Here is a 26,056-nt window from a genome sequence, read left to right as displayed (position 1 = left end):
TACGATTAGCCTGACTGCCTTTTGTTTGCCATAACGATCAGCACTGCACGAGTTTCGATATGATCAAGAACTTCATCAAGAGTCTCACTCAATTGTAGTACCTTTGTGATGCGGCATCGGACCGCAAGTCCACTGCCGTCGCATGCTTAAATGTTCCTGTCCTTGGAACTACAACAAGTCTGCGAGCATCGCCACTTTGTTCAGCATATGGTTTTACAACTACATCCCCTTTCCACTTCCACTGTCGGCAAATGAAGACCTTGCGTGAAGGCACATGGCGCTATGACTCCGCCACTGTCCTAGGATCTTCGCTTCACAGCTATTCAATCAAGGTCATCGCCGCACTTTCAAACTTCGAGGTTGAAAAGAGGCGCTTCTGATCGATATCATTCATTCTACTTCTCGGTTCCCGGCCCCCAATAGTGAGTCCCCCTTGTGACCTTCTTTTCATTCTCTAAGAATCTAGACCGCTACGCGATACTATATTCTCCATTATTCAGAGCATCTATATTTCCTTTTTAGCGACATCTAAAATTGACGTTATTATTATGGGATGATGAGGCTGCGAAACGTCCCACAGCGATGCATCCTTGCGCCTCGGGAACTCTTAAACAAGCTGCCTGGCAAAAGCTGTCGACATTACCCCTGTGGGATATATATATTGTAACCACCGAAAGGGATCATAATGAAATGTATCAAAAATGGGTCTGCTGTTTACAGTTCCTATCATTTGATAACGTCTACGAAGAATAATCTTTCGTATTTTCTCATGAAGCATAAGACAATGGGTTCTGTGAGCCTATCACAAGATTGTCCGGGATGAAAGCGTGCTTCTCGTGACTCCTTTGTGTGCTTGGCCAAACGATCGCGCCAATTTCCAGGATAAAGAGAGGCTGCTTCAAGAACACCTGCTGCTGCGGAAGTCGAGTATCTCGGAACTAATACCGGTACACAGTCACCTTACCGTCTAGACCCACGGGGGAGCATACGAATTGTTCGTGATCGGAATAAGTCCCTGGTCTGGAAGTCACCCTGTTTCCAACACGTATCTCTTGCCATTCCGCGAGACTGATCCAAGTTATTGCCTGAATGAAGGCTACACTGGCGCCGCATTGCTGAGATTTACCGGTCAGATGGTAGCAGCTCATAAACATATAAAAGCTTACTAGCGGTTGCAGATGAGCCAATATATCCCAGCCCTTGCGTTTTGTTTTTCTCTGCACTTATACCCGTTTTCTTTACGACCCTTTTTGACGACCAGTTGACGTTGTTTGTGGTAGGTTCGTTTCTGCTTATGTAACCAGCCAGTGTGCTCAGTCTCTTTGGATTTCTTTGCGTCCTAACTTCCTTCCACCCTCCTTTCCATTTATCCTCCACCACCACAATGGCTTCATTTTTGCGACGATTCACCACTTCAGCTTCGGCTGCTAAAACTCCAATGTGAGCCACTTCTTTTATTAAGAGGTTTGAGCGGATGCTCACATTCGTATCTTTGTAGGGCCAATGTATTTGTTAGTTTCCATACCTATTTTCTTCATCTAACACCGACAGCATACTCACAAGTCAGCTTTGTAGTTCGATGTCGCTATCGATTCAAAACCGTCTGGACGTATAATATTCAAACTTTTCGACGATGCTGTGCCAAAAACTGCACGGAACTTCCGGGAATTAGCTACCGGTCAGCATGGGTTTGGTTATTCTGGAAGCACTTTCCATCGCGTTATTCCCAATGTACTACATTTCTACTCCCCCAATCTCGACATGCGATGACTGACTATGCTTAGTTTATGCTCCAGGGTGGAGACTTTACTCGCAACAACGGTACCGGTGGAAAGTCGATATATGGGGAGAAATTTGCAGGTACGTGCTCTTAACAGAAATTTGATGTTCGCGTGTGCTCAAATTCATTGCCAGATGAGAATTTTACTCTTCGACACAACAAACCTGGTCTGCTGTCCATGGCTAATGCAGGACCCAACACCAATGGATCACAGGTCGGTGCACTCTCCCGTTCAAATTCTGATACTCACTCTCGCTTTATTCTAGTTCTTCATCACGACTGTCGTGACATCATGGCTGGATGGGAAGCACGTCGTCTTTGGTGAAGTACTTGATGGGATGGATGTGGTGAAGCAAATTGAAAAGCAGGGTTCGAGCGGTGGCCGGCCAAAAACTAAGGTCACCATCACCGCGTCGGGAACCGTATGAAGTTGTAAAGGCCACTTAGAAAACTTCATCATCGTTTAAAACCATGCGTAACTATTACAACAACTACAGAGGGAGTTGTCGATTCTTGGATTTACTTCATTTTCAATTCTTCATAATAGGGAATGGTTTTTTGTGGTAGATGACACCAACGACGCGTTTACAATTGCAGGGACAATGGATTGCCTTCAATATGATTTTTTTCCAAGGAAAACAGCAAATGTGAAGCAAAATGCGTGTGAAGATGATGTGACCTCTTCAAAGACTGATGCGATGTTGTTTCGCGGGATGCAAGCTTGAAAGGACCAGTGTCAAGTAACGAGCTCTGAATATGAGTGAGGGTTTACACTGAGACTGTCTTCTGGAAAGCTGAAGATGGTATTCCTTAGCCAGATTTTCGGATACAAGACAGGGCAGACTGATATACTTGAAATTTGCAGAAATAATGTGACCGGTTGAGAGGATTGTTAAACTGTCAATGGAGATTCTTGTTCATGTCTAGATGACCTCCGATGACTGCGATCTCTGAGTATGTAGGCGTTATATTGAGTGCCGACCTTGCTTCCTGATAAATAACTATTAGCTCTGACGAAGCAAGACCCTAACCCTATACTAGATCTAGTGACCCACTTCGAAACCGCCACGCTCGTCAGCAGCGGCCGGAATGAAATGTTACTACCACGATCACTACTATCGCCCGTTAAGCCTTTAAGGCCCCTGCGATAGGGTAGTTGTGACATATGTCTCTTTCTCTAGAACTGGAGGTTGTACAAATACAACCCGAGCCTGTGCCCAAGTGCGTTGGTTCAATCATGATGGAGTACTGTTATCAGCCGAACCTTACCTCATCTCATTCAGGATGGCGTACTCAAAGGGGATCTTGGTGTTCCCTGCAGAACTTCTCGAGAACATACTCATTATTTCAGCTTCGTGCGGCTGGCCAGCTTCTATTGCTGCACTCTCTCAAACCTGCAAATACTTATACAACCTGGTCTATCATGGCCCAGATAAGCGTCTCTGGCGCGAGATATTTCTTTCCACATTTGACGACCCAAGACCAGCTTTGGAGCATCTCAGGGCGCTTGATATCGCGCTACCAGACTCTGATGTTGACTCTTTCAACTGGGCGTTACAATACCAATCTCGGATTCAAACCAAATTGTACCTCAGAAGATCGACTTCTCTCCCCATAAACTCATCGTCACGGTCTGGTTCTGTTAAAGGTCGTCCTTTTACTCGTTCTATGGCAGCAAAAACTAGTCTGATTAGCTCCCCGGAACTAATATTGGTGCTGAAGACACTCCTTTCTGTTATCGCCACCTCGAGTCCCTTCCCTTCCTCTCCGACAATATCTTTTGTACCCGCCACTCCGTCTCTCGGCTTCAACCTGGCGGATGCTCCTCCGTTTCCCCCTATGATTCTACTACTTTGCTCGCAGCTTCCTTCTGTTGTAGGATGTCGCAATACTGATTGGCTCGAGGAAGTCCTTGCTAGAGGTTTTCCTGCCGAGCTCACGCGTACGCTGTTTGCAACTCTGTTTATAAATGTCCACGACACAACATCGTTCAAGCCCCGTTTAACATCTGCATCATATTGGCAGGGATCCGAGGTGGCCTACCTTTTCCACAAACTCGTGTCGTGCACAGGTTTTCTTCCTATCCTGGGTCCTAGATCTGAAGATGGAGACGTATCTTCTACCTTGTCTGAATTGCCTTTAGTCAAGAAACAATATGTTGACGCACGCTCTCTCGCGCGGAGGAGGGTTTATGATATGCGTTATCTCAGAGCTGATCGTTGCTGGGGCCCCTTCCTTCCCGTCGTCCGCAAAGATAATAATATTTCTTTACCATTAATGTCGGGGGCTTCCTATTCTCTTTTGGGCAGTGAATCAGATAGCGAAGACGAGGAAGAAGAGGATATTTCGCTCATCGTCGGTCGCATCACCGGACATGAAGGCGATCGCCCCGTTGAACTCAGCCCTCCGATCAGACCCGAAGAATTGCTGCCAGATTATGTTTGGCTAGCGTCTGCAAGGATTGTCCTAGAAGCCAACTTGAGAGAGGTATCTCGTAGGTCGCCTGACGACGAGGACTTCTCTCTTAGGGAGATTGTTCCTGCTTTGAGAAGGATGGAATGTTTGCGTATAGGAGGTACTCTGGAATATTGGAATGCTTGGAATGAAAAGCAGAGTGGAAATGGTGTAGGACCTAATAGTATGGATAATGGCAAAGGTAAGGCCAGGGAGTCGGATGGCGAGGGGTGGGACTGGGCTGGAGTCGCAGGTATCTGGAAGTGAGTCCACTCAGTTTTTCAAATTGATAAGTCACTAATAAGTTACTATAAATTTATTCGTCTAGGCGTTGCATATGTTGGCTCGACTATCGTGAATTGTTGAGTAAGTCTTCGATGTTCCGTTGTCTATCACCACGCTGAGAATTTGATCCTCTCATTACAGTCTACAACGTAAGCGCTTAGAACTTGGCTTGAAACTACCATTGACACTCCTGTGTGATTCTCAATTACTCAGCTGCCGGTGAGAGCCAATAGTTTTTTGGGTGAAAACATCCAAGAAGCTCTCCGAATTATCCCCATGACTGTGAAAGTCGTCGGATACTCCAAACCCCCGCCTGCACCTTCATCTTCATCACCGGGTGGTAACGAGCGGCGATTGCCCATCATACACGTCGAGGGTGAATCACGGGGGTCAGATTTGAGTTTGGAAACCAGTCGCTTCATGAAAGGAACGGTCAGTATGATCGGGGATGGCACAATAAGGTGGAGTTTAGTAAGTGCAGTTTCTCTTCTAGCCAGCCTCTACTGACGGTGTCCATCCACAAAGGTCTCTACTATTGCTGGTACAATCGAGCCAGAGTGGTCCTCAGAGGCGGTACAGATTGGAGGCCCAGGTGCTGCTGGAGGATTGTTGGGCATGTGGACGGGTGCACAGCATGAGAGACCGGACCCCTTAGGTATGTCAATTTCTCTGGATTTAGAAATACGTTATCTGAGTGCGCTACTCTCAGGTCCATTCTGGGCATGGAAAGTAGCGTGATAAACAGACTCTATCTGAGTCACTGGTAGCACACCAATGTAATCCATGAAATAGGCGTTGAAAACAGTTGTAACACATTGAACACGAAGTTTACCCCACTCGTCCTTTAGGAAGCCCTCTGAAACAAGACGCAAAGTAAAATTGGAGACACCTGAATCGCTTCCTGCTGGCTGACCCAACATCCGGGCACACTTGGGGTCACATACAACACATGAGTTTCATGATTTTTTTGTGATGCGCGGTAAAGTGTAGAGTGAGGGATACAACGCGATATGTAGATGAAACCATGATATGAATGTAGCACGGAAAAGTAAGGATATCGAGAGATATAATTTAGTCGAAAAGACCGAAACCCTGAGTTGAAAATACGATGAGCAACAATTTGTTGTACTGAAACATATCTACGCACCATGTCGTCGTCCGATTCTTCTTTCTCTTCCTCTTTCTTCTCCTCTTCTTTTGGTGCTTCAGCAGCAGCAGCACCGCCGGCGGCAGCAGCGGGTGCGCCAACGGCAGGTGCTCCACCACCTGCACCGACGTTCGACAACAGGTCTTTCACGTCTTTGCCCTCCAGAGCTTTAGCAAGCAGTGATGCCCAGATTGGCTCGATATCGACGTTTGCGGCAGTGGTCAACGCGAGGATTTTGTCAGACTATCAACAAAGAACGATTTCACTTTAGTTTTTTCGGAGCGTTACTCTGCGTGAATATAGAACTTACAGTAATTTCAATGCCATCATCGGCGAGGATTAGGGCGGCGTAAGTGGGTGCTTGCTCTGTGGATGCCTGAAACGTGGAGAAAGATACTGCGTTAGATATGGTTCATCGTGAGGGTATTTGCCACATCCATGCCCATCCCAATCCATCCATCACCGCAAAATCACGAATCATACGCATCGCGTGCATATCACTGCAAATGAAGAGCAAAATTCTCCAAACGAGCTTACCATTACTGTAGACAGCGAAACCAAAGTACGATGAGGATGGAAGTACAGATAGTATGAGAGTACAACGAAAACGCCACGCGACTATTGCCGGACAGTTCCGGACTCGCCGTCCAGTGTAACCCGTAACGCCTGTCACGCACTGACATATACGTTTTATAGTGTCCAAGTGAAGGGGCAGTGGTGTTAGTGATATTGTTTCAAACTTCATATATATTCTTCTAGCTACATTGCAATCATACAAAGATCGCCAATATGTTGTTAATATACATTATTCTTACCAGCTTATGTTCCAGAGGACCAAGTCCGAGTCGAATGAAAGCTTAGACATACTGGTATTAATGACTCGAACAACATTGCAAGCACCATAGAAGTTTGGTGGGGAAGTTCTCTAGTTTGCTTGATGATGATGATACAACATACAATATATATTAAACTTCTCGTACTTCATTGTAATCCAAGTGTTACGCCAGAGAAACTGGTCAATCCTTGGCTGGTTGAGACTGAGCTTGTATTTTTGCTTGCATGACATTGAGCAAAAAGGTCATGTTTTCTTGTTTCTTCTGTATTGTTTCCTGCAATGAGTCCAAGTTTGTGCGGATGTAATCCACCTTCGTCTGATAGTATTTAGATGCTTGCGCTCGAGACTGGAAAGGTAGCATCAGGATTGAGACTACCCCAAATGAAAGATAGAATACCTTCTTCACATAATAGCCGGTGCCCACATCGACAATGACGTTTTCTGTGTCATTCAAACGACCCGGGACGTACAAAGAGTTTGTCAAGGGGACGAGTATAGTTGTGCCTAGTGTCGGTTGGATCAGATAAAATCGCTCATCGCATGCATAAACTGACAAAGTTATACCTTTGTTCTGCGGCTTTATCTCACTCGCGTTCTCGATGCATGCTTTGAACTTGGCCTGTGCTTGCTTTAGTTGAGCAAATGAGTTGGTGAGATGGTTTAATTCCTGTGCGATAAAGCTATAAGCCTTTATTGGCCATGATATTACATGTCTGACATGCCTCTTCTAGCTGACGCTTAACATCGGACAGTTGTGGAAGATCCAAGTCGGTGACATTGATTTGCTGAGGTTGAGATGCAGGCGATGCCATGGACGTCAGACCTTCAGGAGGATGGCACCCTGTGACACGACGAGGTGACGAGATGTGACACCCAATTGTGGTCGTGCCCATTCGGTGTCTTGCCGGCGCATCTGTTACCTTGCTGGCACCTGCACAGGCTAGGGCAATCTGCCTTGTGTACGGCTGTGCTCGTTGTATTCTATCCACCATCACCACTTTCGAGAGCGGTTTGTAGATCCATCATGGACCGAGGACGAGTTCCTCAAGATATAAGTGAGTGTACATGTTCTTCGGCCAAAAGTATTATCTGAGCGCTAACCTTCTGTCTGATACTACCAGCTGCCATATTTCATGCTTCATTTCATCCCACCAAAGGAAATATTGTGGACTGGAGTCTTAAAGCTAGCGATGGTGTGTGAACTTCGTAACTAGTGCGACGACTTTGTTCTGATCATTGGGTTAACAGGCTTCAACTTGGATGGTGTCGAATTCAGTACCCTACCGAGCGGGCTACACTTAGTCGACCAGGATGTCGTGTATGTTCTCATTACACTGTGTGCTGTCTCACTTCTTACGCCCTATCTAGATACTTCACGAAAGACGGTCATGCGGGCGTCTGCGTTTTTCGTCGCCGTAAGACTACGGAACACGGGCAACGAGGCTTTCGTCTGTCATCTCTTGGTATTCTTCTTGTCAAATCCAATCGACCGCGGCCCTGGCGTCATATAACTGCGCTTCGAGTTTTGGTCGATTCTATCTACTCGAGCCTTGAAGACAGAGGCATCCTAGAACCAAACGATGCTGATTGGGAACCCGCTAGAAACTTCTTTGAAGAACGAAAAGTCCGGAGGGCAGACTTAGGTGGTGCAGGCGACTGGAAAGGGTGGAGTCATGAGCTAGATAATGTAAGAACTTTGCATACCTAGACTTCGTTACTCTAACCATGAGCGCTCTCATAGCCCGATATCGATTTTTCGGATTCTAACCCTACCTTCCATCTCCCTCATCTCCTTCGTATTCTAGGGCCTTCAGCGCTGACCCTATATAAACACGTGCTTGGGCGACGGCGGATCCTCATATTTACCCTACCACCTGTTGAAGCCGCATGTATACTTTGCCAGGCCGCAGCCGACATATGCTATCAAATCCAAGTTGGCGATGACAGCGAAGAGGGTACTTCCGGCAGTTATGGCAACACGCTGAGGGGCAAATGCAGGGAAAATACCAACGTTCTTGGTATGGTGACATTGAGTGATCTGGACAAATTAACCCAGGAAGGAAAGGCTGGTCGCGGATGGATTGCCTGTATGTTTCAACATTCGTTCTGCCTTCGTTCCGCAATTAGTTGTTGACGAGAAATTCTCAGGCACAACGGATGCTATATTTCTAGAGAAGCCATATTATTATGATCTTTTGATTGATTTAACGACATCGACACCTTCAAAGGCGTCGCGACCTACATTTTATCTATCCAAACCTGTTCAGTCGACAGGGTCACGAGGCCCTACTCACCGACTTTCAAGTATCCGATTCACCTGGAGCGATGTCAAACTGGTGAGTCCCACCTTCTTGTCATGTCGACTCAACTCAGCGCGAGTGCGTCCCTTCTCTATAGTGGAACGAACTAGATCGTCTTCTCCAGCTTGATGGAGCAGACCAATGTGACCGCGAATGTTGCTGCGCCTCCGGCGGAGCTAATGGCAAGTCTAAAGTCGTCTCACCATGGACAGATGCATGGAGAATATACGAGGACGTTTGCATTGTGTGTGCCGGACTTTGGGTTGGTTCGTGGAGGGGAAACTCGGCGATGTCATATTCGACAGGGAACGGCTCTATGGCAAACTGGGGTAGTGTGAGATTAGAAGGAGATGACGATCTATCGTTAGGAGGGACCTATGTGCGGAATGTTGGCATGGGTATCGAAGGAAGACCGAATCCGACCGGCAAAGGAGTGAGGCGATCAAGTGGTATGTCAAATTCCGGTGGGAGCTTGATGTCTCGAATGGATCGTCGCGAAGCATCTTCGTCTTCTGCCTTGACTTCTTCCTCAATGCCTGGAAGTATCAGCGCAAAGGATCTAAGCTCTGACGAACGGAGGGAGCGACAAGTGCTGACGACTATGGCTATCCTGCAGGCCTTCCATACAAACACCTGCTTCCAGCTATCGCGCCTAGCTAGTTTCTTACCTCCATCAGGACCCGACGAGCCAGTGGCTTCGCCTTCTTCGAGTTCTGAAATTAAAGTGGTATACCTGGCTCCGAAAGATGTGGTGTCCTTTGAGCTAGGGCCACTGAGCTCCCTGGACGCCCGATATTTGGAGTGGCTTGGGGACGAGTATGGTGGGAGGACGAGAGTTATTGTGAAGAGAGGGTGGAAGGACCTCTTCGGCGTGATATTTGGGTTCGGCTGACCACCCTTTGTAGTAAACTTTTCACCATCATCAAAGCACCCTCCTGTGCCATTATGTTATGGTGGGCAGCCGATCAGGGTTGCTGTGGTTGAACATGATAGCCAAAATTCTTTATTATTATTCTGACCACGTCGAAGCGATCTTGCTTTGCGATACATACCTACATCCAAGCTATGTGGTCATTGTTTTTGGCCTCATTATGGAGGAGCTTTGCCATGTCAACTGACGGCCGAGCATCGCTTAGTAAGCGGTTTCTGCTTTGGTCACATCCACACCGCAACTGCATAAGTACTGCGGTGGCGGAAGCACCGCCGCGGTGATTATCACACGAACACTGGCACGAACATCCTTACAGCGTCTTCTTGCCTTAAAATCATCTGTCTATCTTTGAGCAAGCACATTATTATCGCACTATCATGGCAGAGAGCAAGGTCAGTTGCAGTGCTTCATGTGGTTTTACGAGCCAGCCTAACGTTACGACTTCTGCAGGGGCCGACCACCGCCGCCACAGCGAGCAATAAGCTAGCCATGTCCCGTGCCCTGGGAGCAGCTTTCTTGAATCACCAGGTCGAACAGCTTGAGAAATCCGTCACTCGTGTGCCCACGGCGGGCAGTTGGCGTGACAGGCGTCAGTCTCCAGTCGACTTGGGACATACCAACAAACGTGGAGCTATCAACAACAACGCCAAGCGCTTACCTTCAGGCGGGAAGACCTCTAAAAGGGCCCCTGGGGAGGTGTTGGAAAAGGAGTTTGGTGAGATTAGGATCAGGCGTAAATCGAGCGACGAGTCCAGAGGGGATAAGGATGCGGACCTTGTGATAGTTGACGCCAGTGTCTTGGTTCATGCCCTCCATTATGTGAAGAAGTGGTGCCGAGAAGGGCGCGAGGAGGTGGTGATTGTTCCATTGGAAGGTAACTTTCAACTCTTCGACCACCAATTCATAGCCACTAAAACTTGGTAAAGCTCTCAACACGCTGGATCTGCTGAAGAAAGGCACCAGCCCCCTTGCTCAGCGCGCCCGTTCGGCTTCTAGGATTCTGGAAGCACAAGTGGGCACTAATCCGCGCATTCGAGTGCAGAGAGACGACGCCTTCGTTCTCTGGGATAATATCGACTTCAAGGACCCTGTGGAAGAAGATAAAGATAAGATGTCGACACCTGCCCATCTCTCAAGTTCTCCCGAGTGGGTCCGCAGGACGATTTGTTGTGCCCGTTGGGAAGTAGATCATGCCGGTGCAGCTACCGAGAAGAAGCCAAAGGTCGTTTTGGCAGTCTTGAACCCAGCCGCCCCTCAAGCAACTGTGCCATCATCTCCCGGCAAGGCTACTGATGGTATCTCACCCGAGGTATCCTCTCCTGTACCCCTTCCTGCACCCAATCCTCATACCCACAAACATGAGCCTCGTTCTTCAGGGATACTTGTTAGTCACTGGGCAGCACGTGCGAGAATCGACATGCTCGAAGTGAAGCCAACACCTCTTACTACTCCGTCTACCCCTCAAACGACCCGTGGCGGGGAAGACGAGGAAAAGAATAAGCGTCAAACAGGGAGAGGTAGGCGAAACTCACAGCATGTTATCCCCGGTCCCGGTGCAAATGGCGGTAGCGGCTCAGGTCTAGTGGAGCGGCCCCCCGCCGTCATGCAAATGATGGAAATGGTCGCTCAGCCCAGCAAAGTGGTCAGGGTCCTTGCGAGAGGAGAGAAATTGGAACCGGATCCATGATCATGGGGTTTTCTTTCCAGAGCATAAGGTGATAGTCTCTGATATTGGCAGGCTATTGGATAAGGCTGAACATATGCCCCGATAGACTGGACCGTGAAGACTATCTGCACTTGACTACGTTAGAGGATTGTTATTCCTTATGATCCCTCAAACTCTCCTGGAGACCCTTGGGGATATGCGGAAGAGCGTCACTGAACTTTTCCCGGAGTGCGCATTGCTGCTGCTCGCCTTGGCCGCCACCTCTTTCTGACCAGTCCCTGGATGTGGGCATTAGGTGGACTATCACCTCGTCGAGATCAATTCTGCCCTTTTAGTGGGACTTTTTACAATGACGGTTCATCTGAGCTACGGAACTATATTCTTCTTTCAAGTTGGAAGGGTGCTTGCTACCCGCGTCTTTTTAGACTCTGGCAAGCCACCTTTCCCTCTTTTCAAGCAATTAATTCATCTATGTCGAATTCCTCTATCCCTGATTTATGCCTTGTATTGGATTGTAATTTGGCCGCTCTGTAAACTTGTTTCAGACTGTATGACAATTTTTCCCCTTGATTTTGGAATTCGCTAACAGCCTCAGGTAAATAGGCATTTACTAACCGCGGCCAGACTCCTCGGATTAGGTACTTGAATTACTCTGACAAGTACTAATTTGGACCTAGTAATGGGTTCAGATTGAATGCCTTATCAGAAGAAAGTGATAGGAGCATGACAGGTGCTGATTGCATCCCAACGTTGAGTCTTGTTCGTAGTCAATTTACATGTCACAAACCAATGCCCATTATGTCACACTACATTTTCTCGAAAGGCGTTGACAGCAAGGTTGACTCATTTTCAAGTTATAGTAACCTTGACGACGGTGCCGCTTTGCCCGTTGTTTATTCTCAAGGCTGTTGCCAAACATGCTACAAGGTGTGAACACCGGACTTTCCATTTGGGGTTAGTGATTACGTGACCTGTCACGTCGGGTGACTCCACTGAGCTGTACATATTGTACTTAACGTCCGTGGCAGGCCTTCGGTAAAGGAGTCGTCGCCCTTCAGAAGGAGCACAGTCAGTTCTAGCTCTACTCGGATATATCTTGCTGACTCGTACTGCGATCGACGACAATCAATGCTCTTGGTTTAGCTCTAGCTCTAAGGTCATGGATCCAGGAATCTCAGCGTCCATGGGAATTCATTCCACCAAATAGGTTGCCGGATCATTTGTAAGGTCCTTTGAAAGTTAGTGGGTGATGCGGCGGCTTGGTATTTGCCGAATGGCATTGCAGTGCTGCCCTTTTTAAGTAGGTGCTCTTTCTTCCTCACAGTGCAGGTTCGACGTCGTCGACGGCGCCGTGGATTGTATATTCGCCGTTGCCTTATGACTGAGTTAGTACCTGTATTTGACAACACCCAGTTGGTTCGTTTACAGGCCTCTCGGTATGTTAGCGGTAAGTGTACGCAGATTACAGAATTTTGTACAGCTCACGAGCCTCACGATATCCTCAGCGGCTGGCTTAGTGGTATGTATATTAGTATATCATCATATTTTTATTAACTAACGTACTTTGTCTTTCTTTCTGCCCAGGTTTTACTTTACGATCATCTTCTTACTTTTGGCGATGAAGTGAGTTTGATATGGCCCGCCAAATTCTCTCTGCCAAAGGTCCTATTCCTCTTCAATCGATATGTTGTCCCTATAGCAATGATAATAGAAACAAATGGTATAACGACAACTGTTTTTCATCTTGCTGTGCATTGACACATTGTCCGCAGGCTTCAGTGGTGTAGCAACTCCTCTTCTGACAGACAAGGTATGTGCTGCTTTTCATGGTTTTGTATCGATACTAATCCTACATGTAGTTGTGGGTCACAAAGCAATAAGGTGCCCTTTGGCGGACTAACCTCTATGGCTCGACAGTTGCCAAGGCTGGACAAGTGCTATAACGTTCATTGGCATGATTTCAATAGCATCAGGGAACTGTAGGTGTCATTGCAGTAAAACCTAATCCTCGGTTTACTCATGTACACTATTCAGTGCTTGTCTTATTGCGACTTTGGGTTCTTTGGGAACGCAGTTTCTTTCTCATTTGTTGGACGCTTGGTGGTTTCGTGGTCGCGCAGCTGGCATCCATTGCTTTGACGACATATACCGTCTTAAATATGATTCGTTAGTTCACGTCTCATGCGCGATGTGTTATGTTTCTGACAATGGTTACAGCTGAACTTTCGTATAACACTGACTTGCATGCTTGTTTGTTTAGAGCAAAAATCAATTTCGCTGTATTATGGATCCCGGGTGTTGGTTTAAACGATGTTATTTCTTTTACTGTTTATTGATTTCTTCAGCTGTAGATCGCGTTTGAGGTCATGATATTCTTGACCACAGTTTGGAACGCTTTTGATCGTCCTCGTTCGGACGAGTCTCAGATGAGCAGAGTTCTGTACCGTGACGGCTGTGTCTACTTTCTGGTATAACATCATTTCTTGTTAAAGCTTGAGGCCTGCTCTGACGCCGATATTCTCCAGGTTTTATTTGGTAAGAATCCATAATTTTTGTCTTGTTTATTCGCGCCATTTACAAAATTCAGCGTTACGAATTATTAATCTAGTCCTTGCAATTACCGCTCCGGTAAGGTTCTGTTTGGGCTAATATTTGCATCACATCTGATTTTAATACTGGTCAGCTATCGTTGATATTTCTTGGTGTTTTGTAAGCAATGCTATTCTACCTTGGTTTGCATTAGAATATTAACTTTTTATCCTAGTTTCATTTGGTGTGCAACGAACGTCACCGTCACTCGACTTATTCTCAATCTTCGCCGACTGTCATCGCCTGGAGATACTGAGATCAGTGGTTCTCCAGATATTCCAGATAACCCGGCTGGCGCCAATAGCATCGTGTCCCAGGAGTATGAGTTACAGCCAAAAGGCTCGCAATCACCGATAACAAAATCCGCTTTTACGTGCTGATCGCGAATGGGAAATAATGCGCTCCGGTAAATGTTGCCTTGAAAAGCTTTCTACTTGTAAAATACTAGACGCCACACATTCCTTGTATTCTTGTACTTTACCTATTTACATGTGATCAGCGACTATATGGAAGCTCCATTGGTCGCTTGCAAGTTGAGTCGTACCACAATCACCACAACACTACTTGAACCTTTGTTAGTGGTCCTTGGTTGTGAAGTACATAACGATGGAAGCCTTTCTGGATCATGAATGGAAAACGGAGCTGTCAAATCGATTCTCAGTAGAAACCGCTGTCAATCTCAGTCCACCGCAAGATAAAGTACCAAGGCTTAGTCCAGAAGTCATCACATTTCTTGAAGAACGGAATATTGTGAGTTTCATACATGCTTTCGATGATAAGATCGATAAACCGACAACAGTCCACAGAACCCGGATGAGCTGCTGAAGCAGCCTATTGTGTGTCCTCCACCAGTTGACGATTCCTTTCCTTGGAAACAATACTTCGTGTCGTTCGTAGTACCACTTTAATTTTGTCTACGGGATGCTCAATATAAGCATTTGGGTTAGCTCTTCTCATAACACCTATCTCTTGTCTTGGCAAGTGCTCGGCCGAGCCTCCGCTGCCTCATACACGCATGTTATCTCCGAACACGGTCGTTGTGTCGAAATCGATGTTTGGTGGTCATCTGCCAATGGCGCTATTGTCACACATGGACATACATTAAGCAAGAGCGTGTCATTCAAGAGCGTATGTGTTGCCATCGGAGACGTAGTACGGGAAGGTGACTGGCCTCTCCTGGTGAGCCTGGAATGTCATGTGCCAGTAGCAAATCAAGGGGAGTTGGTAGATATCATGCAAGCTGCCTGGGGAGAGAAGTTAGTCCAAAAAGAGAGGGAAGATCTGGATGATGATACTATCTCTCCTAAAGACCTGAGAGGGAAAATAATTCTTATGGTCAGTCTCATCTATATATTCCCCAATACAGCACATCGTCATTCCTCCTCATTTTCTAGGTAGAATACTACCACGACGTATCGGGCATAGAAGAGCTTCAAGAATCGCCGCGCGATGACTTGTGTGAGGAGCCATATGATGAAATTGACAATGACCTTATCGTTGAAAAGAGTGAAAGCGGGCGTTCTAAAATTGCGGATTCTCTTGCCGCGCTTGGCTTCTACGCTCGCAGTATGAAACCAGCCAAAGGCTGGGTAGTTGAGCGTATGTCGTTTTATATATCTCTTCAATCCAACTTGTACCTATAACTCAGCTTGTTAGATTTTCCCAGCCCTCCTTTCCCCCGGAATATCCTCATCAACATCAGCGAGCCATCTTTGTTATCGTTGATACCTAACTCTTTCACACATCTCATCGAGCACGCCCGATATCATTTCCGTCGCATTTACCCGCGTGGAATTCGTCTCAGCTCGAGTAACTTCGATCCACTTAAGTTTTGGCGTAATGGGTCGCAGATTGCTTGCCTCAACTGGCAGCATTTTGACAGGGGGATGCAAATAAATGAAGCTATGTTCGTTGGCACTGAAGGTTGGGTGCTAAAGCCCGCTCCGCTACTGGGCATGGGAGAGCATATGAACTCGCGATTGAAATTGACCGTGGAGATTATAGGAGTTAGCTCCTGTGAGTATCCGGAATTTAGGTGAAGTTAGACCTGTTTTAACCTGAGAAATACAGTGTCGCCACCAAATGGCCATCATGATTTTACAGCGTATGTTCAAGCACAGCTATTCCATTCTGCAGGAGATCAGGAATGGCGCTCCGAACACGTAAAGTGCAAAGATGTTTCGGATGCTGGAGCTGATGTAATGTTTAATGGACGGTTTGAGTGGGAGTTTGAATCTGACGATATGGCCTTTATCAGGTGAGTTTCTTTACCGCGTTTCTGGACAGTCGCTTATCGTCCAACCCATCCACTCTCCAAGGCTTCTCGTGTTTCGGCACGAGTTTATACGATCGGAGAGGCTCGCCGTATTTTGTGCTCGCGTAATTCATCTGCAGCAAGGATGGAAATTTATCAGGCTATTGAACATGAAAGGAAAAAACAACGGTGCCACCGTTTTGGTAAGATTTGCGATCTCCGTGGTAGATTAGGAATCGAAAACCAAACTCCTCAGACTCAGATTACATTTATAGCATACTCAAAAATACTGATAACACTAGAGTGGGCATGTATTGTAAGAACGAGATAACTATTGCGCAATTGGGTATCACTAGGACTGGGTTCTTGCAGTTATCAGGATTGGATATTACTTGATTTCAGCAAGGCTCCCTCCCGCTGCCCTCTCTACACCTTTTAGCATCGCTATTAGTTTTTTCTCAGCACTGTCGTTTCCGCCCCTATCTCGTCCTCGTCCACGAGCGGGGCCGGCATTTTCATCTTCATCATCTTCGTCGTCATCGCCTCTCGTACGCTCGACCATAAACTCTGCAACAAAGTTTGCGACAGCCTTTTCTCCGATTTCACTATGTGCACGGTTACCCCAACGCCACTCCCAGGTACCTTCTTCCATGGATGCCTGAGTCGTTACAGGAGCTCTGCCGCGTTTCCCCCCAACAGGCCCTCTATTATCGTCGAGGCGGATGTGATCCAGATAACCCTGACGAACAAGTTGACTCAGATAGGTATCAACGGGAAGGCACTTGTGCGTCGATTGACTGCTCATTTCAACGGTGCCGGATTGCGGTAGTCGTAGTCGTTTGAGGTTTCCTCGAAGATCCACTATGGGTCGCACTCTGTCAGATGAAGAACGTAAAAGCGAATGAGCAGTACATACTATCGTTCATGGATCTCCCATTAACAAGGACGAGAGCAAGCACAACGTGCAGTACGCCCAGAGCACCTAGTTGATCTGCAGTGCTCCAAGAAATGATACTCCCGTACCTTACGGCTATTTCATCATCTTCGACATCACCGACATCATCTTGTTCTGCATTGTATATTAGATCATCCGTCAAAGCGGCATGCTCTATAATAACAGGGTCAAGCGTGGAACGCAGAATGTAGGTTTTGGAGCCTGCAGCAGCGACTGTGATAGGATGGCGGATTAGTCAACTTTTATGATGATTCAGATGTTTCACTCGCCTTTTTTCTTTACTCCGGTGGCATTGCGAGCTTCCTGAAGATCGGTAACTGCGACATTATCTTGTTCACGGTAGCTACGCGATTGTAACTCAACGAGTTCCATAGCAAAGGTTTTACGGAGCAACTTTTGTGCCTTCTCGTATACAGCATTGAACGAACGGGGATTGGAACCAAGAACTAGTTGTGTGTTGGAAGTTTATGGATGCTACAGAGAACTGCAGTTAGTGACTGGTAAGGCGTACCTTTTTTGCTTATGTCCTCTCTCCGCAAAGGCACCCGTTTATGTTCTGTAAAGAGAGCTAACCTAACAAGATCGCTTGCTTTTCTGTCCAAGTCCTATTTCAAAAAATTCGGCAACCTTAGAACACTACACCGCGACATACACTGACCACATCACTGCTTCCATCGCCTCCTTTCCTCACATGAGTGGATTCAAAGTGCATTTCCATATTTTCTTCGTCATCTCCTGCATCCTCATCGTCCTCGTCCTCACCGTCTGCGACTTCGACATGATTCCGTCTCCGAGAGGGGCGTTGAGATTGACTTTGAGACGGACCCGATACTCTTTGCGTTCTCTGCGACCGACTTGGTCCTGCTCGTGGAGCCATATGTTGATGATATCTCTTTTATGGAATGTACGAATAATACCAATTTCCTTTCTGTTGGACGTTTCTGAGGACCTACGGATGTGACGAATTATTGCGGTAGTCACGCGTGAGGGCCATGTCGTGACTCCCGTGACCAAGCGCGTTCCATTCCCTCGCCTTTTCTGTCAGAAACGAGCTCAGACTCGGGTTCAAGTTACTATCTCCAAATTGCAAAATATGTTCGTCCTAAGCTGTATTCCGCGGAAATATCAGCTGATGCAATTTTCTATCAGATTTACAGCGGCAGAATACGGAAATGTCCTCTTCTTATACTCGAAGATATGCCTCCTTGGGCTTTTTCTGCGCATGCCTCTTATCTCGTCTGTGTCGAAGGCAGTAGTATCCGTGTACCGGGAAGGTGTGCTGGTATAGTATTTTATTTCCGAAATCACCTCGACAAGCGGGAGAATACGGATATCAATGCTATATCTCATCCTTACAGCGGGCTAGCGTCGGACCGCTAGAACTCCGTGTATTCACAGCTCTAGAGAATATCATGGGCTCAGCCTCGCTCGTCGTGGGCATGAAAAGAAAAGGCATATAGTTTGGCACTACACTTCTTTCTTTAATGTCGGGGAATGCCACCTTAATTGGTAAACAGGACTTCTCCACAAGAGTAGGTTATTTTGAGAAAAAAGTATTGGGTGTGCCCTTTCTGACTCCTAAATGAAGTAGTCACCTACAGAAACCTTATACTGCCATCCCCTGACGCTTCTGCGCTTCACTTTCAGCTCTGGACCTCTAAATCAGACACCCTGCGATGACCCACACTGTAGCGCCGCAGTAGACATGCGCTTGGTCGCATGTAGGAACCGGCGACACGGACTTTATATCGCAAGACGCAACAGGGTGAGACGGCAGAGGAACGCTGAGAGGAATCAGTTCCTAGGATTCACTCGATGGAGTTAGTTACCCCGAGCTGACTTGTGGGGAGATGTGACCGCCGAGTGATTGGGAGCCTCGCAATCATTCTACACACATGATGGCAAAAATGCTGGCTGATAGAGACTAAAAATAGAAGGCAAAAGCAGGAAAACGGTCCCGTCCATGAGCGTCGTTATTCATCTGCATCAGTTGACGCATTCATTTATGCTAGACTGATCCTGGATCTTCGGTGCCTGGCTGAACTCTGACTGTGTAAGCTAATTTCTTGTCAGCTCATGGTTCAATCTTTTTGTCCCCGACTAAAACGCACACCGTTACACATCGCATAGCCACGCATCCAGCGTCTTCTCTGTGCCTCTATCAAATTGCTTTATTTCAGAATCACATCATCTGGTATTGATGGCGTTACCCCAGTTGTATGCGGTTTATCAGAGTGCGAGGAGTCGCGCCGGTATACGACTCTTCTTGTGTGAGTTCCATGAACACATTGAAACTCAAGGCTCTAAGCTCTACCGGTGTTTAGACAGGGGGATGAGACTATCTTCCTAGTCCGCGCTGGATGCTCGCCCTGCGCAAATATACGTATACGATGCTACGGCGAGTTTCAACCGTTGTGTTTTTCATACTATCATATCTAAATGCGGGGAATATTTTTGTACCTGAGAATGGCACATGCAAGTTCGGGCCGCTGGCTCTTCAGCCCCGGATTATCAAGTATCAGACAAGCGCAAACTGATGTGAATTATTCCTTCCCAATTCTGACTGCCTGAGGACGCTGAATGTATGGTTTTTTTTTCAAGCAAAAATCCTACAGAACTCCGTGATCGTGTTCTACATTCGAAGCAGTCTTATCTGCTTCTGAAGGTCTCGGTTTTTCTAAGAACGACCGTTGTAAATAGCTGGGAGCCAGCATTCGAAAAGCGAACGCCTATTATCGCCGATCGGTGTGCAACTTGCACTGACTAACCCCACTGGCCTCCCCACAAGGTACACTCCGCTTTTCTGAAAAGATCCAGGTCGGGCCGAACAGTAATGTTGCCGTGTTGAGCTCTTTGTGTGAAATGATGGTCCATCATCGATGCATCATACAAGACCCTGACTTATTTTTACCACCAGAGGTCGGTTTCAGGGTTGGGTCGGAATGCCGTGTGGGATAACATTCGGAAACCAACGAGATTCAAAACTATCCGGAAGTTCAGGTGCTCGTGGGGCATATGGCCCAAGATGGAAATCGGATGACATCACGTTTTGCCCGGTCTTCTGAAGTATAAGTAAGGTAGCCTTTGCCCTTTTTCGCCTTCTGCTAACCCTGCTTTTAGCTCCTCTATTTAGTAATAGCAGAACGTGAACAACTGACCTTTGTCTGCGGTCAAGATGGCGTTGTTTTACGTGTACGTCTGTCCACTTCTCTGGGACCTATGCCATAACTAACTGGGTAATTTGTTTCTAGTCAAGGCTTGCCCATAGGGGCGGTAGCCATCATGCTAGCCTTGCTTGCCTCCATGGGTGGCTTCATCTTTGGTGTAAGCGACAACGCTTATTCACCCCATTTCTTTGGTTTTTATGATATGGCAGTATGACACAGGACAAATATCTGACATCGTACTTATGCCCGATTTCTTGGTCCGCTTCGGATCGTGCGGTACCCCAGGCGTTGCGAGCACCTGCTCTTTTTCGGATGTCAGAGAGGGTTTGATAGTCGCCTTATTATCCATTGGCACGCTTGTCGGTGCACTAGCTGGTGCCCCGTTAGTCCCAAACATCATTGATTCAGTCGTAACGATTACTAATGTTATGCAGGACTGCCGATTTCCTTGGTCGCCGATACGCGATGTCGGTGGAGTGTTTTGTTTTTGTTGTCGGTGTAATCATTCAGATATCCTCGGAGCATGTCTGGCAACAATTCGCAGTTGGGAGGTTCATCAGTGGTTTGGGTGTTGGATCATTAAGTGCGGCCGTACCCATGGTAGGCTAGATGTCTATATGGATGTATATATCTGCCATGATACTCACCTCTTGAACAGTATCAGGCTGAAACAGCGCCGCCGCAGATCCGAGGAACGTTGACGTAAGCCCTTCCCCGTGTTTACCATATTCTGAACATCATGATTTATGTAATATACAGTGCGACATATCAGTTGTTCATCACCTTCGGTATATTGGTTGCATGTGCGTCCCGGAAGTTCATCAGTCATACCGAATTCGAAAGCTGACGGATTAATACAGACTGTATTTCCATTGGCACACGTGATATACCCTCATCCGGTTCATGGCGCATTGTTGTTGGCATTGGTATTTTGTGGGCGCTGATTTTGGGTATTGGTATCCTATTCATGCCCGAAAGTCCCAGGTGCGAGCCATTCCCTTTATTGTGATAGCGTCTCGTTAACATGCGTGATGATTTCCAGATGGTTGGCTGCCCATGATCGTTTGGACGATGCTCAGGCCTCCATTGCTCGCACTCGAGGTATCCCAGCGTCAGAAGCTTCTGACCATTACGTTATACGTCGCGAAGTCGAGGAAATCAGGTCCAATGTTCTTTACGAGAAGAATATTAGCGCAGGTTGGATTGATTGCTTCAAGGTCGAGAACAAGACTCTGTACCGCACTCTCCTTGGCATGTCATTGCAAAGTCTGCAACAACTTACCGGTGCCAACTACTTCTTCTACTATGGTGCTACCGTTTTCCTATCGGTTGGTATTGCCGATTCGTTCGTGACCCAAATCATCCTTGGTGCTGTCAACTTTTTCTGTACTTTTGGTGGCATGTACATCATGGAAAGGGTATGTTTTCTCTCTGATAGTTTATCATCGCACCTTTCATCCGCTTTTATAGTTCGGCCGTAGACGTCCCCTAATAATCGGTGGTTTATGGCAAGCTGCATGGTTGTTCATCTTCGCCTCAGCAGCAATTTCGACAGATCCCGCCACCAACCCTGGTATGGGCAAGCGTGAGTGTGGTATATCTTCTTCAGCTGCTCCAAAGCTGATCATTCGTCGGAATCTTCAGTCATGATTGTTTCAGCTTGCATGTTCATTTGGGGTTATGCCATGACATGGGCTCCGTAAGTTATATCCTACTCTCTCTATGAGCCTTCAGATTGATGGTGTGTTGTAGCGGTGTCTGGATTTTGATCGGAGAGACTTTCCCTACTAGGACTCGTGCAAAGCAAGGCAGCATTTCTACCGCAGCCAATTGGTTATGGAATTTCTTGATCGCCTTCTTCACGCCATTCATCATCAAAAGCATTTCCTACAAATACGGTTATATCTTTGCATGTACGTCATTTTATTTTTGTTTGAAATCGGGTCGCTGATATCCAGGCTGAAAATCTCTTTTTAGCATGCAACTTGCTCGGCGCTTTCGTTGTTTACTTCTTCCTTTACGAATCGTCCGATCTTTCGCTTGAAAGTGTGAACATGGTATGTGCGCAACTTTCGCAATAGGCACGTGACAGTGAACCGTCTTTTGTAGATGTATATCGACCCAGACTGCAAGCCGTGGACTTCCCGTAACTGGGCACCACCTGGCTTCGCGTCCAGGCAAGATCTTATTGACCAGTCGAGGGCTGCTGAAGCTCACAAGCCACTCGCATCTGGGGCACTTGAAGAAACCAGAATCGAAAAACGTTCATCGAAGAACTCCAGCGAAGAGGTTTAAAGAGCGGCACATATGTGGAAACACAAATAGACTCTTTATTCGACCCCTTCAATCGATATGTCTGGTCATGGTAATGCGCTGTTTGGTAGAATGCTTTTCGCATCCAATCATATCTTACGAGTGTTACGACACGACAATTTTGTACCCTTAATGAAATTCATTTACATCCGGTTCACAGCTTGAGTGACAGGAAACTTACTTATATATACCGCATCGATAGGTTGGTATTAAGACATGACATGACAGAAGCCTCTCATTCGCAAATCGAGCTAGTAGGGTCCCTGTAAACCCTAACCCTCTCCAGGGTTTTCGTTGAGCATATTGAACTGGAAATTTTGAACCGTCCACTGGCACTGGCATACACATACATGTAAGTACCATAATAAGCCTTGCTCAGGAATTTTTTGACGGGCGTCATGCTACGTAGGCCGTGTTGCAGTTTAGACTCATTCCATCGTCTTTCATTTCCAAGCTTATCATGACATCAGACGAAGACGAAGACTCGATTCTATCGCTGGATTCCATTTTCACTGTCAGTCATGTTTTTACCACTCACAGATGAGGACCGTCACCGGTATCGCTATGATGAAGTTTATCTGTTGATCTTTCTCTTGAAGGAACCAGCTCGTCCTCCCACTCCAAAACCCACCTTCTCCACATACACTCGCACTCGGACACCTCAGAACAAGCTTTCACTGGAATCCGATTCTGGCCTACTTGACATCAGAATCAAACTTGTAGGTTCCCATCCATTGTGGGGGCATTATTTGTAAGCTCAGCTTGTTCCACATTGCCTCGATTATTTTCCTGAAGCCCGGTTATTCAGATGGAATGCTGCGCGCTCCTTTGCTTCATATATTGACGCAAATCCTGACTTTGTTCGTGATCGTTTTGTCCTTGAACTAGGGGCAGGTGGTGGCCTCCCTGGTATCATTTCCGCGCTAAACGGAGCTCAGAAGGTACATCTATAGTCCTCTAGAATTCACGACTACACTAATGCTGCGTAGGTGATTTTGACCGATTATCCCGATGCAGCCCTCCTCGATAACATTGACTTCAACATCGCTCAAAACGTCCCTTCAGTTCAAAGAAGTAGAATCGAAGGACGTGTGAGTGCTGTCTTTACTGCTTCTTTAAACGAGTCTAATCGATAAACACCCTCGCTTGAATAGGGTTATATCTGGGGTAATCCCGTGGATACCCTATTGCAGACTTTACCAGCCACGGAGCCATGGAGGAAATTTGACCTTATCATATTATCCGACCTTGTTTTCAATCACTCACAAGTGCGTCCTTTCTACTTTTCACAATTTGAAAAAATTTGAGTTATCAGCCTGTCTAGCACGATGCACTTCTATTGACGTGCGAACTTTGTTTGACGCCTCTTACCAGTAAAGATACGGATCCTGCCGCTCCTGTGATGCATCCTGCACCCTCAATCCTAGTCTTCTATACCCATCATCGCCCGCATCTAGCCCATCGTGACCTGGGATTCTTCGCGAAGGCACGTGAACGTGGATGGAAGTGTGATGAACTATTAACCGAGAAGTTCCCGGTAAGCTGCGTCCTACAATCTGCAGGGTCGATGCGGTTGTTTGACCCCTCTGATTCACTTCTGATTCAAGCCGATGTTCCCCGAGGATCCAGGAGCGGAGGAAGTTCGATCAACTGTTCACGGTTGGCTGTTGACTCGAAAGACGAATTGAATACACATGGTTTCGACGTGTGATGACTTAATTTGACACGTATGTAGGTGTCAACTATCAACCGCAAAAGTAATAATCAAATTGCTCGCACAATGCAGGTAAACCAACACGCTGACACCTGTGAACATCGTGCCGGCGTAAAATAGTGCAGACTGTTATCCAAATTTTCCATTACATATCATGTCCGTCACTTGGGAAAGTCCCTACTAGGGGTTACTCAGACGATCACAGGTTTCAGAAATGGCGTGACAATTCCGCACGTTCTTATCATCGACACGAAAGCCTGACGAAACCGTCTTGAAACGGCACTGATTAGGTCATTGTGCTGGGCACTGCGCAAGCTGAGAATCCCAATATTCGTCCGAAGCGAAGATAACTTTGGATGGCTAGGTTATTATTGTATGACCTGCTTGCCCGTGGGGAAGATTGTATGACGTACCTTGACTACTCCGCTGCGAAATTTAGTTCTACCTAACGACCGCATAGGCCGTCAAAATCGACTCAAATGTCAAGCCAGTCGATGTTTATGATCTCAGAGCCTAGATGATAGTCACAATGTCCGCGAATTTGGCATTGACTTGGGTGTAGTACGCCAGGGGATAGTTGGGAACAACATCGTCTCTGCGAGAGAACAAATGCAAAATGTTGCGGCACCAGGGTTGCCTTTGATCCGTAGAATTTATCCTACGGCACTACCATCGTCCATTCACGAGAAACCGTTCAAATTCATGTGCCGGTAGATATGACACTTGTAGTCATCTGGATTAAAATTGATCAGGGTGTATGGTTCTTCGCATACACACCGTGCCGGAAAGTAACGAGGCTCGTGAAGTGATTTCTATCACGCAGGTGCCCGTAAGTTCAGAGAAATTAGGACCGGCGGGTATGAATCAAGTCTAGGCCAAGGCGTGTTTGGTCCCCACCGCAGGAATGTTCTCAAGGACATACCTATGTGGGAAGATAACATCAACCCACAGTCTGACCATCAGAACAATTGTAAAACAAGAATACAGACCCACACCTTTCTTGACGAGCAGCTATTATAAGTCCCAACGAGTTGGTGATGCTCTCTTCAGCCCAACCGTGTGACACGTACGTGATTTTGCGGGGATCATTGGGGCCAAACGTTGATCGTGATGAGGTCAGAACTAGAGTCATGTGCCACCGAAAGACAATTCAAGGCCCTTTACACATCTACGCGTCCCACAGTTCATCATCTGTGTGTGCAGTTGATAGGAAAAGAGGTTCCTGCCCATGGGTAGCAACCGTGCCTTTGCACGGTGTGGTAATACTGGTGGGGGCCGGCGCTAGTCTGCCTGTGATTGACTTATAACCAACAAGTTCGTCTTTCTTTGCAACGTCTGATGCCTGAGTATTGATGTTCCACAAAGGTTGGTCAAATATTCGAAGAGCACCAACGCTGCTCAGCCCTGGGACTATGACTCTGATATGGAAACGTTCAGCTCAAAAAGTTAAACTTCAAAGAGTGCTCAGCGTTATTACGCACGTTTAGTTTGATTACTGGTAGATTTTTAGGCTGAAGAACGTATTCGATGGGAAGTGACACAGGTATCAGCAACTTTACACGATATTTAGCCAAGGGCCATCGGGTAGGAACTCACATCGAGAAGTGTTGGGACCAAGACTCACCGCGATGACTGGCACTCCGAAAGAAGATATTGACCAAAGAAG

The 26,056-nt window shown here is 46.8% G+C and overlaps 9 protein-coding genes across 9 annotated transcripts; 8 read left to right on the top strand and 1 right to left on the bottom strand.

Annotated features, from left to right (window-relative positions):
* Window positions 1-1,195: 1,195 nt before the first annotated feature.
* Window positions 1,196-2,419, top strand: SERLADRAFT_471381 (uncharacterized protein; the record flags this gene model as incomplete). Its single annotated transcript, XM_007320052.1, has 7 exons — window positions 1,196-1,276; window positions 1,419-1,440; window positions 1,499-1,511; window positions 1,576-1,731; window positions 1,785-1,860; window positions 1,915-1,994; window positions 2,047-2,419. Coding segments are annotated over 6 exons (489 nt in total).
* A 527-nt stretch (window positions 2,420-2,946) lies between these two features.
* Window positions 2,947-6,280, top strand: SERLADRAFT_471380 (uncharacterized protein; the record flags this gene model as incomplete). The annotated part of the gene is made up of 10 exons (XM_007320051.1): window positions 2,947-3,001; window positions 3,064-4,497; window positions 4,563-4,600; window positions 4,661-4,668; window positions 4,733-4,990; window positions 5,045-5,174; window positions 5,229-5,612; window positions 5,667-5,909; window positions 5,977-6,042; window positions 6,204-6,280. 6 exons carry the CDS (start codon window positions 3,065-3,067, stop codon window positions 5,255-5,257), a joined length of 1,896 nt encoding a protein of 631 aa, XP_007320113.1.
* Window positions 6,281-6,497: 217 nt separating this feature from the next.
* Window positions 6,498-7,350, bottom strand: SERLADRAFT_393602 (uncharacterized protein; the record flags this gene model as incomplete). The annotated part of the gene is made up of 4 exons (XM_007320050.1): window positions 6,498-6,847; window positions 6,899-7,005; window positions 7,066-7,168; window positions 7,224-7,350. The coding sequence occupies 4 exons, from the start codon at window positions 7,311-7,313 to the stop codon at window positions 6,683-6,685; spliced, it is 465 nt and encodes a 154-aa protein (XP_007320112.1).
* A 118-nt stretch (window positions 7,351-7,468) lies between these two features.
* SERLADRAFT_356865 (uncharacterized protein) lies at window positions 7,469-9,962 on the top strand (the record flags this gene model as incomplete). Its single annotated transcript, XM_007320049.1, has 7 exons — window positions 7,469-7,556; window positions 7,623-7,694; window positions 7,750-7,819; window positions 7,870-8,188; window positions 8,243-8,588; window positions 8,650-8,837; window positions 8,926-9,962. 7 exons carry the CDS (start codon window positions 7,526-7,528, stop codon window positions 9,691-9,693), a joined length of 1,794 nt encoding a protein of 597 aa, XP_007320111.1.
* Window positions 9,963-9,983: 21 nt separating this feature from the next.
* On the top strand, window positions 9,984-12,032 carry SERLADRAFT_471364 (uncharacterized protein; the record flags this gene model as incomplete). The annotated part of the gene is made up of 4 exons (XM_007320048.1): window positions 9,984-10,124; window positions 10,183-10,606; window positions 10,659-11,447; window positions 11,505-12,032. 3 exons carry the CDS (start codon window positions 10,110-10,112, stop codon window positions 11,417-11,419), a joined length of 1,200 nt encoding a protein of 399 aa, XP_007320110.1.
* A 365-nt stretch (window positions 12,033-12,397) lies between these two features.
* Window positions 12,398-17,569, top strand: SERLADRAFT_471357 (uncharacterized protein; the record flags this gene model as incomplete). Its single annotated transcript, XM_007320047.1, has 19 exons — window positions 12,398-12,845; window positions 12,904-12,917; window positions 12,983-13,118; window positions 13,171-13,210; window positions 13,316-13,377; window positions 13,433-13,564; window positions 13,616-13,866; window positions 13,924-14,026; window positions 14,082-14,107; window positions 14,163-14,519; window positions 14,567-14,737; window positions 14,794-14,876; window positions 14,935-15,322; window positions 15,382-15,586; window positions 15,644-16,003; window positions 16,058-16,244; window positions 16,306-17,102; window positions 17,158-17,408; window positions 17,466-17,569. 7 exons carry the CDS (start codon window positions 14,594-14,596, stop codon window positions 16,472-16,474), a joined length of 1,536 nt encoding a protein of 511 aa, XP_007320109.1.
* Window positions 17,570-18,227: 658 nt separating this feature from the next.
* Window positions 18,228-19,369, top strand: SERLADRAFT_471352 (uncharacterized protein; the record flags this gene model as incomplete). The annotated part of the gene is made up of 3 exons (XM_007320046.1): window positions 18,228-18,291; window positions 18,346-18,728; window positions 18,798-19,369. One exon carries the CDS (start codon window positions 18,394-18,396, stop codon window positions 18,574-18,576), a length of 183 nt encoding a protein of 60 aa, XP_007320108.1.
* A 938-nt stretch (window positions 19,370-20,307) lies between these two features.
* SERLADRAFT_471351 (uncharacterized protein) lies at window positions 20,308-22,831 on the top strand (the record flags this gene model as incomplete). Its single annotated transcript, XM_007320045.1, has 13 exons — window positions 20,308-20,388; window positions 20,448-20,520; window positions 20,573-20,745; window positions 20,798-20,963; window positions 21,022-21,065; window positions 21,123-21,166; window positions 21,224-21,347; window positions 21,406-21,781; window positions 21,834-21,948; window positions 22,008-22,062; window positions 22,116-22,276; window positions 22,341-22,420; window positions 22,473-22,831. The coding sequence occupies 13 exons, from the start codon at window positions 20,372-20,374 to the stop codon at window positions 22,656-22,658; spliced, it is 1,614 nt and encodes a 537-aa protein (XP_007320107.1).
* A 179-nt stretch (window positions 22,832-23,010) lies between these two features.
* Window positions 23,011-24,633, top strand: SERLADRAFT_471345 (uncharacterized protein; the record flags this gene model as incomplete). The annotated part of the gene is made up of 9 exons (XM_007320044.1): window positions 23,011-23,190; window positions 23,276-23,427; window positions 23,485-23,617; window positions 23,666-23,767; window positions 23,831-23,944; window positions 24,001-24,213; window positions 24,284-24,407; window positions 24,463-24,546; window positions 24,596-24,633. 7 exons carry the CDS (start codon window positions 23,137-23,139, stop codon window positions 24,362-24,364), a joined length of 849 nt encoding a protein of 282 aa, XP_007320106.1.
* Window positions 24,634-26,056: the final 1,423 nt, after the last annotated feature.

The sequence above is a fragment of the Serpula lacrymans genome (genome assembly GCF_000218685.1).
Source record: "Serpula lacrymans var. lacrymans S7.9 unplaced genomic scaffold SERLAscaffold_9, whole genome shotgun sequence".
In the NCBI taxonomy this organism is placed as follows: Eukaryota; Fungi; Basidiomycota; class Agaricomycetes; order Boletales; family Serpulaceae; genus Serpula; species Serpula lacrymans.
The sequence above is the reverse complement of the archived record's forward strand: the minus strand, read 5'-3'. Positions and strand labels throughout refer to the sequence as shown.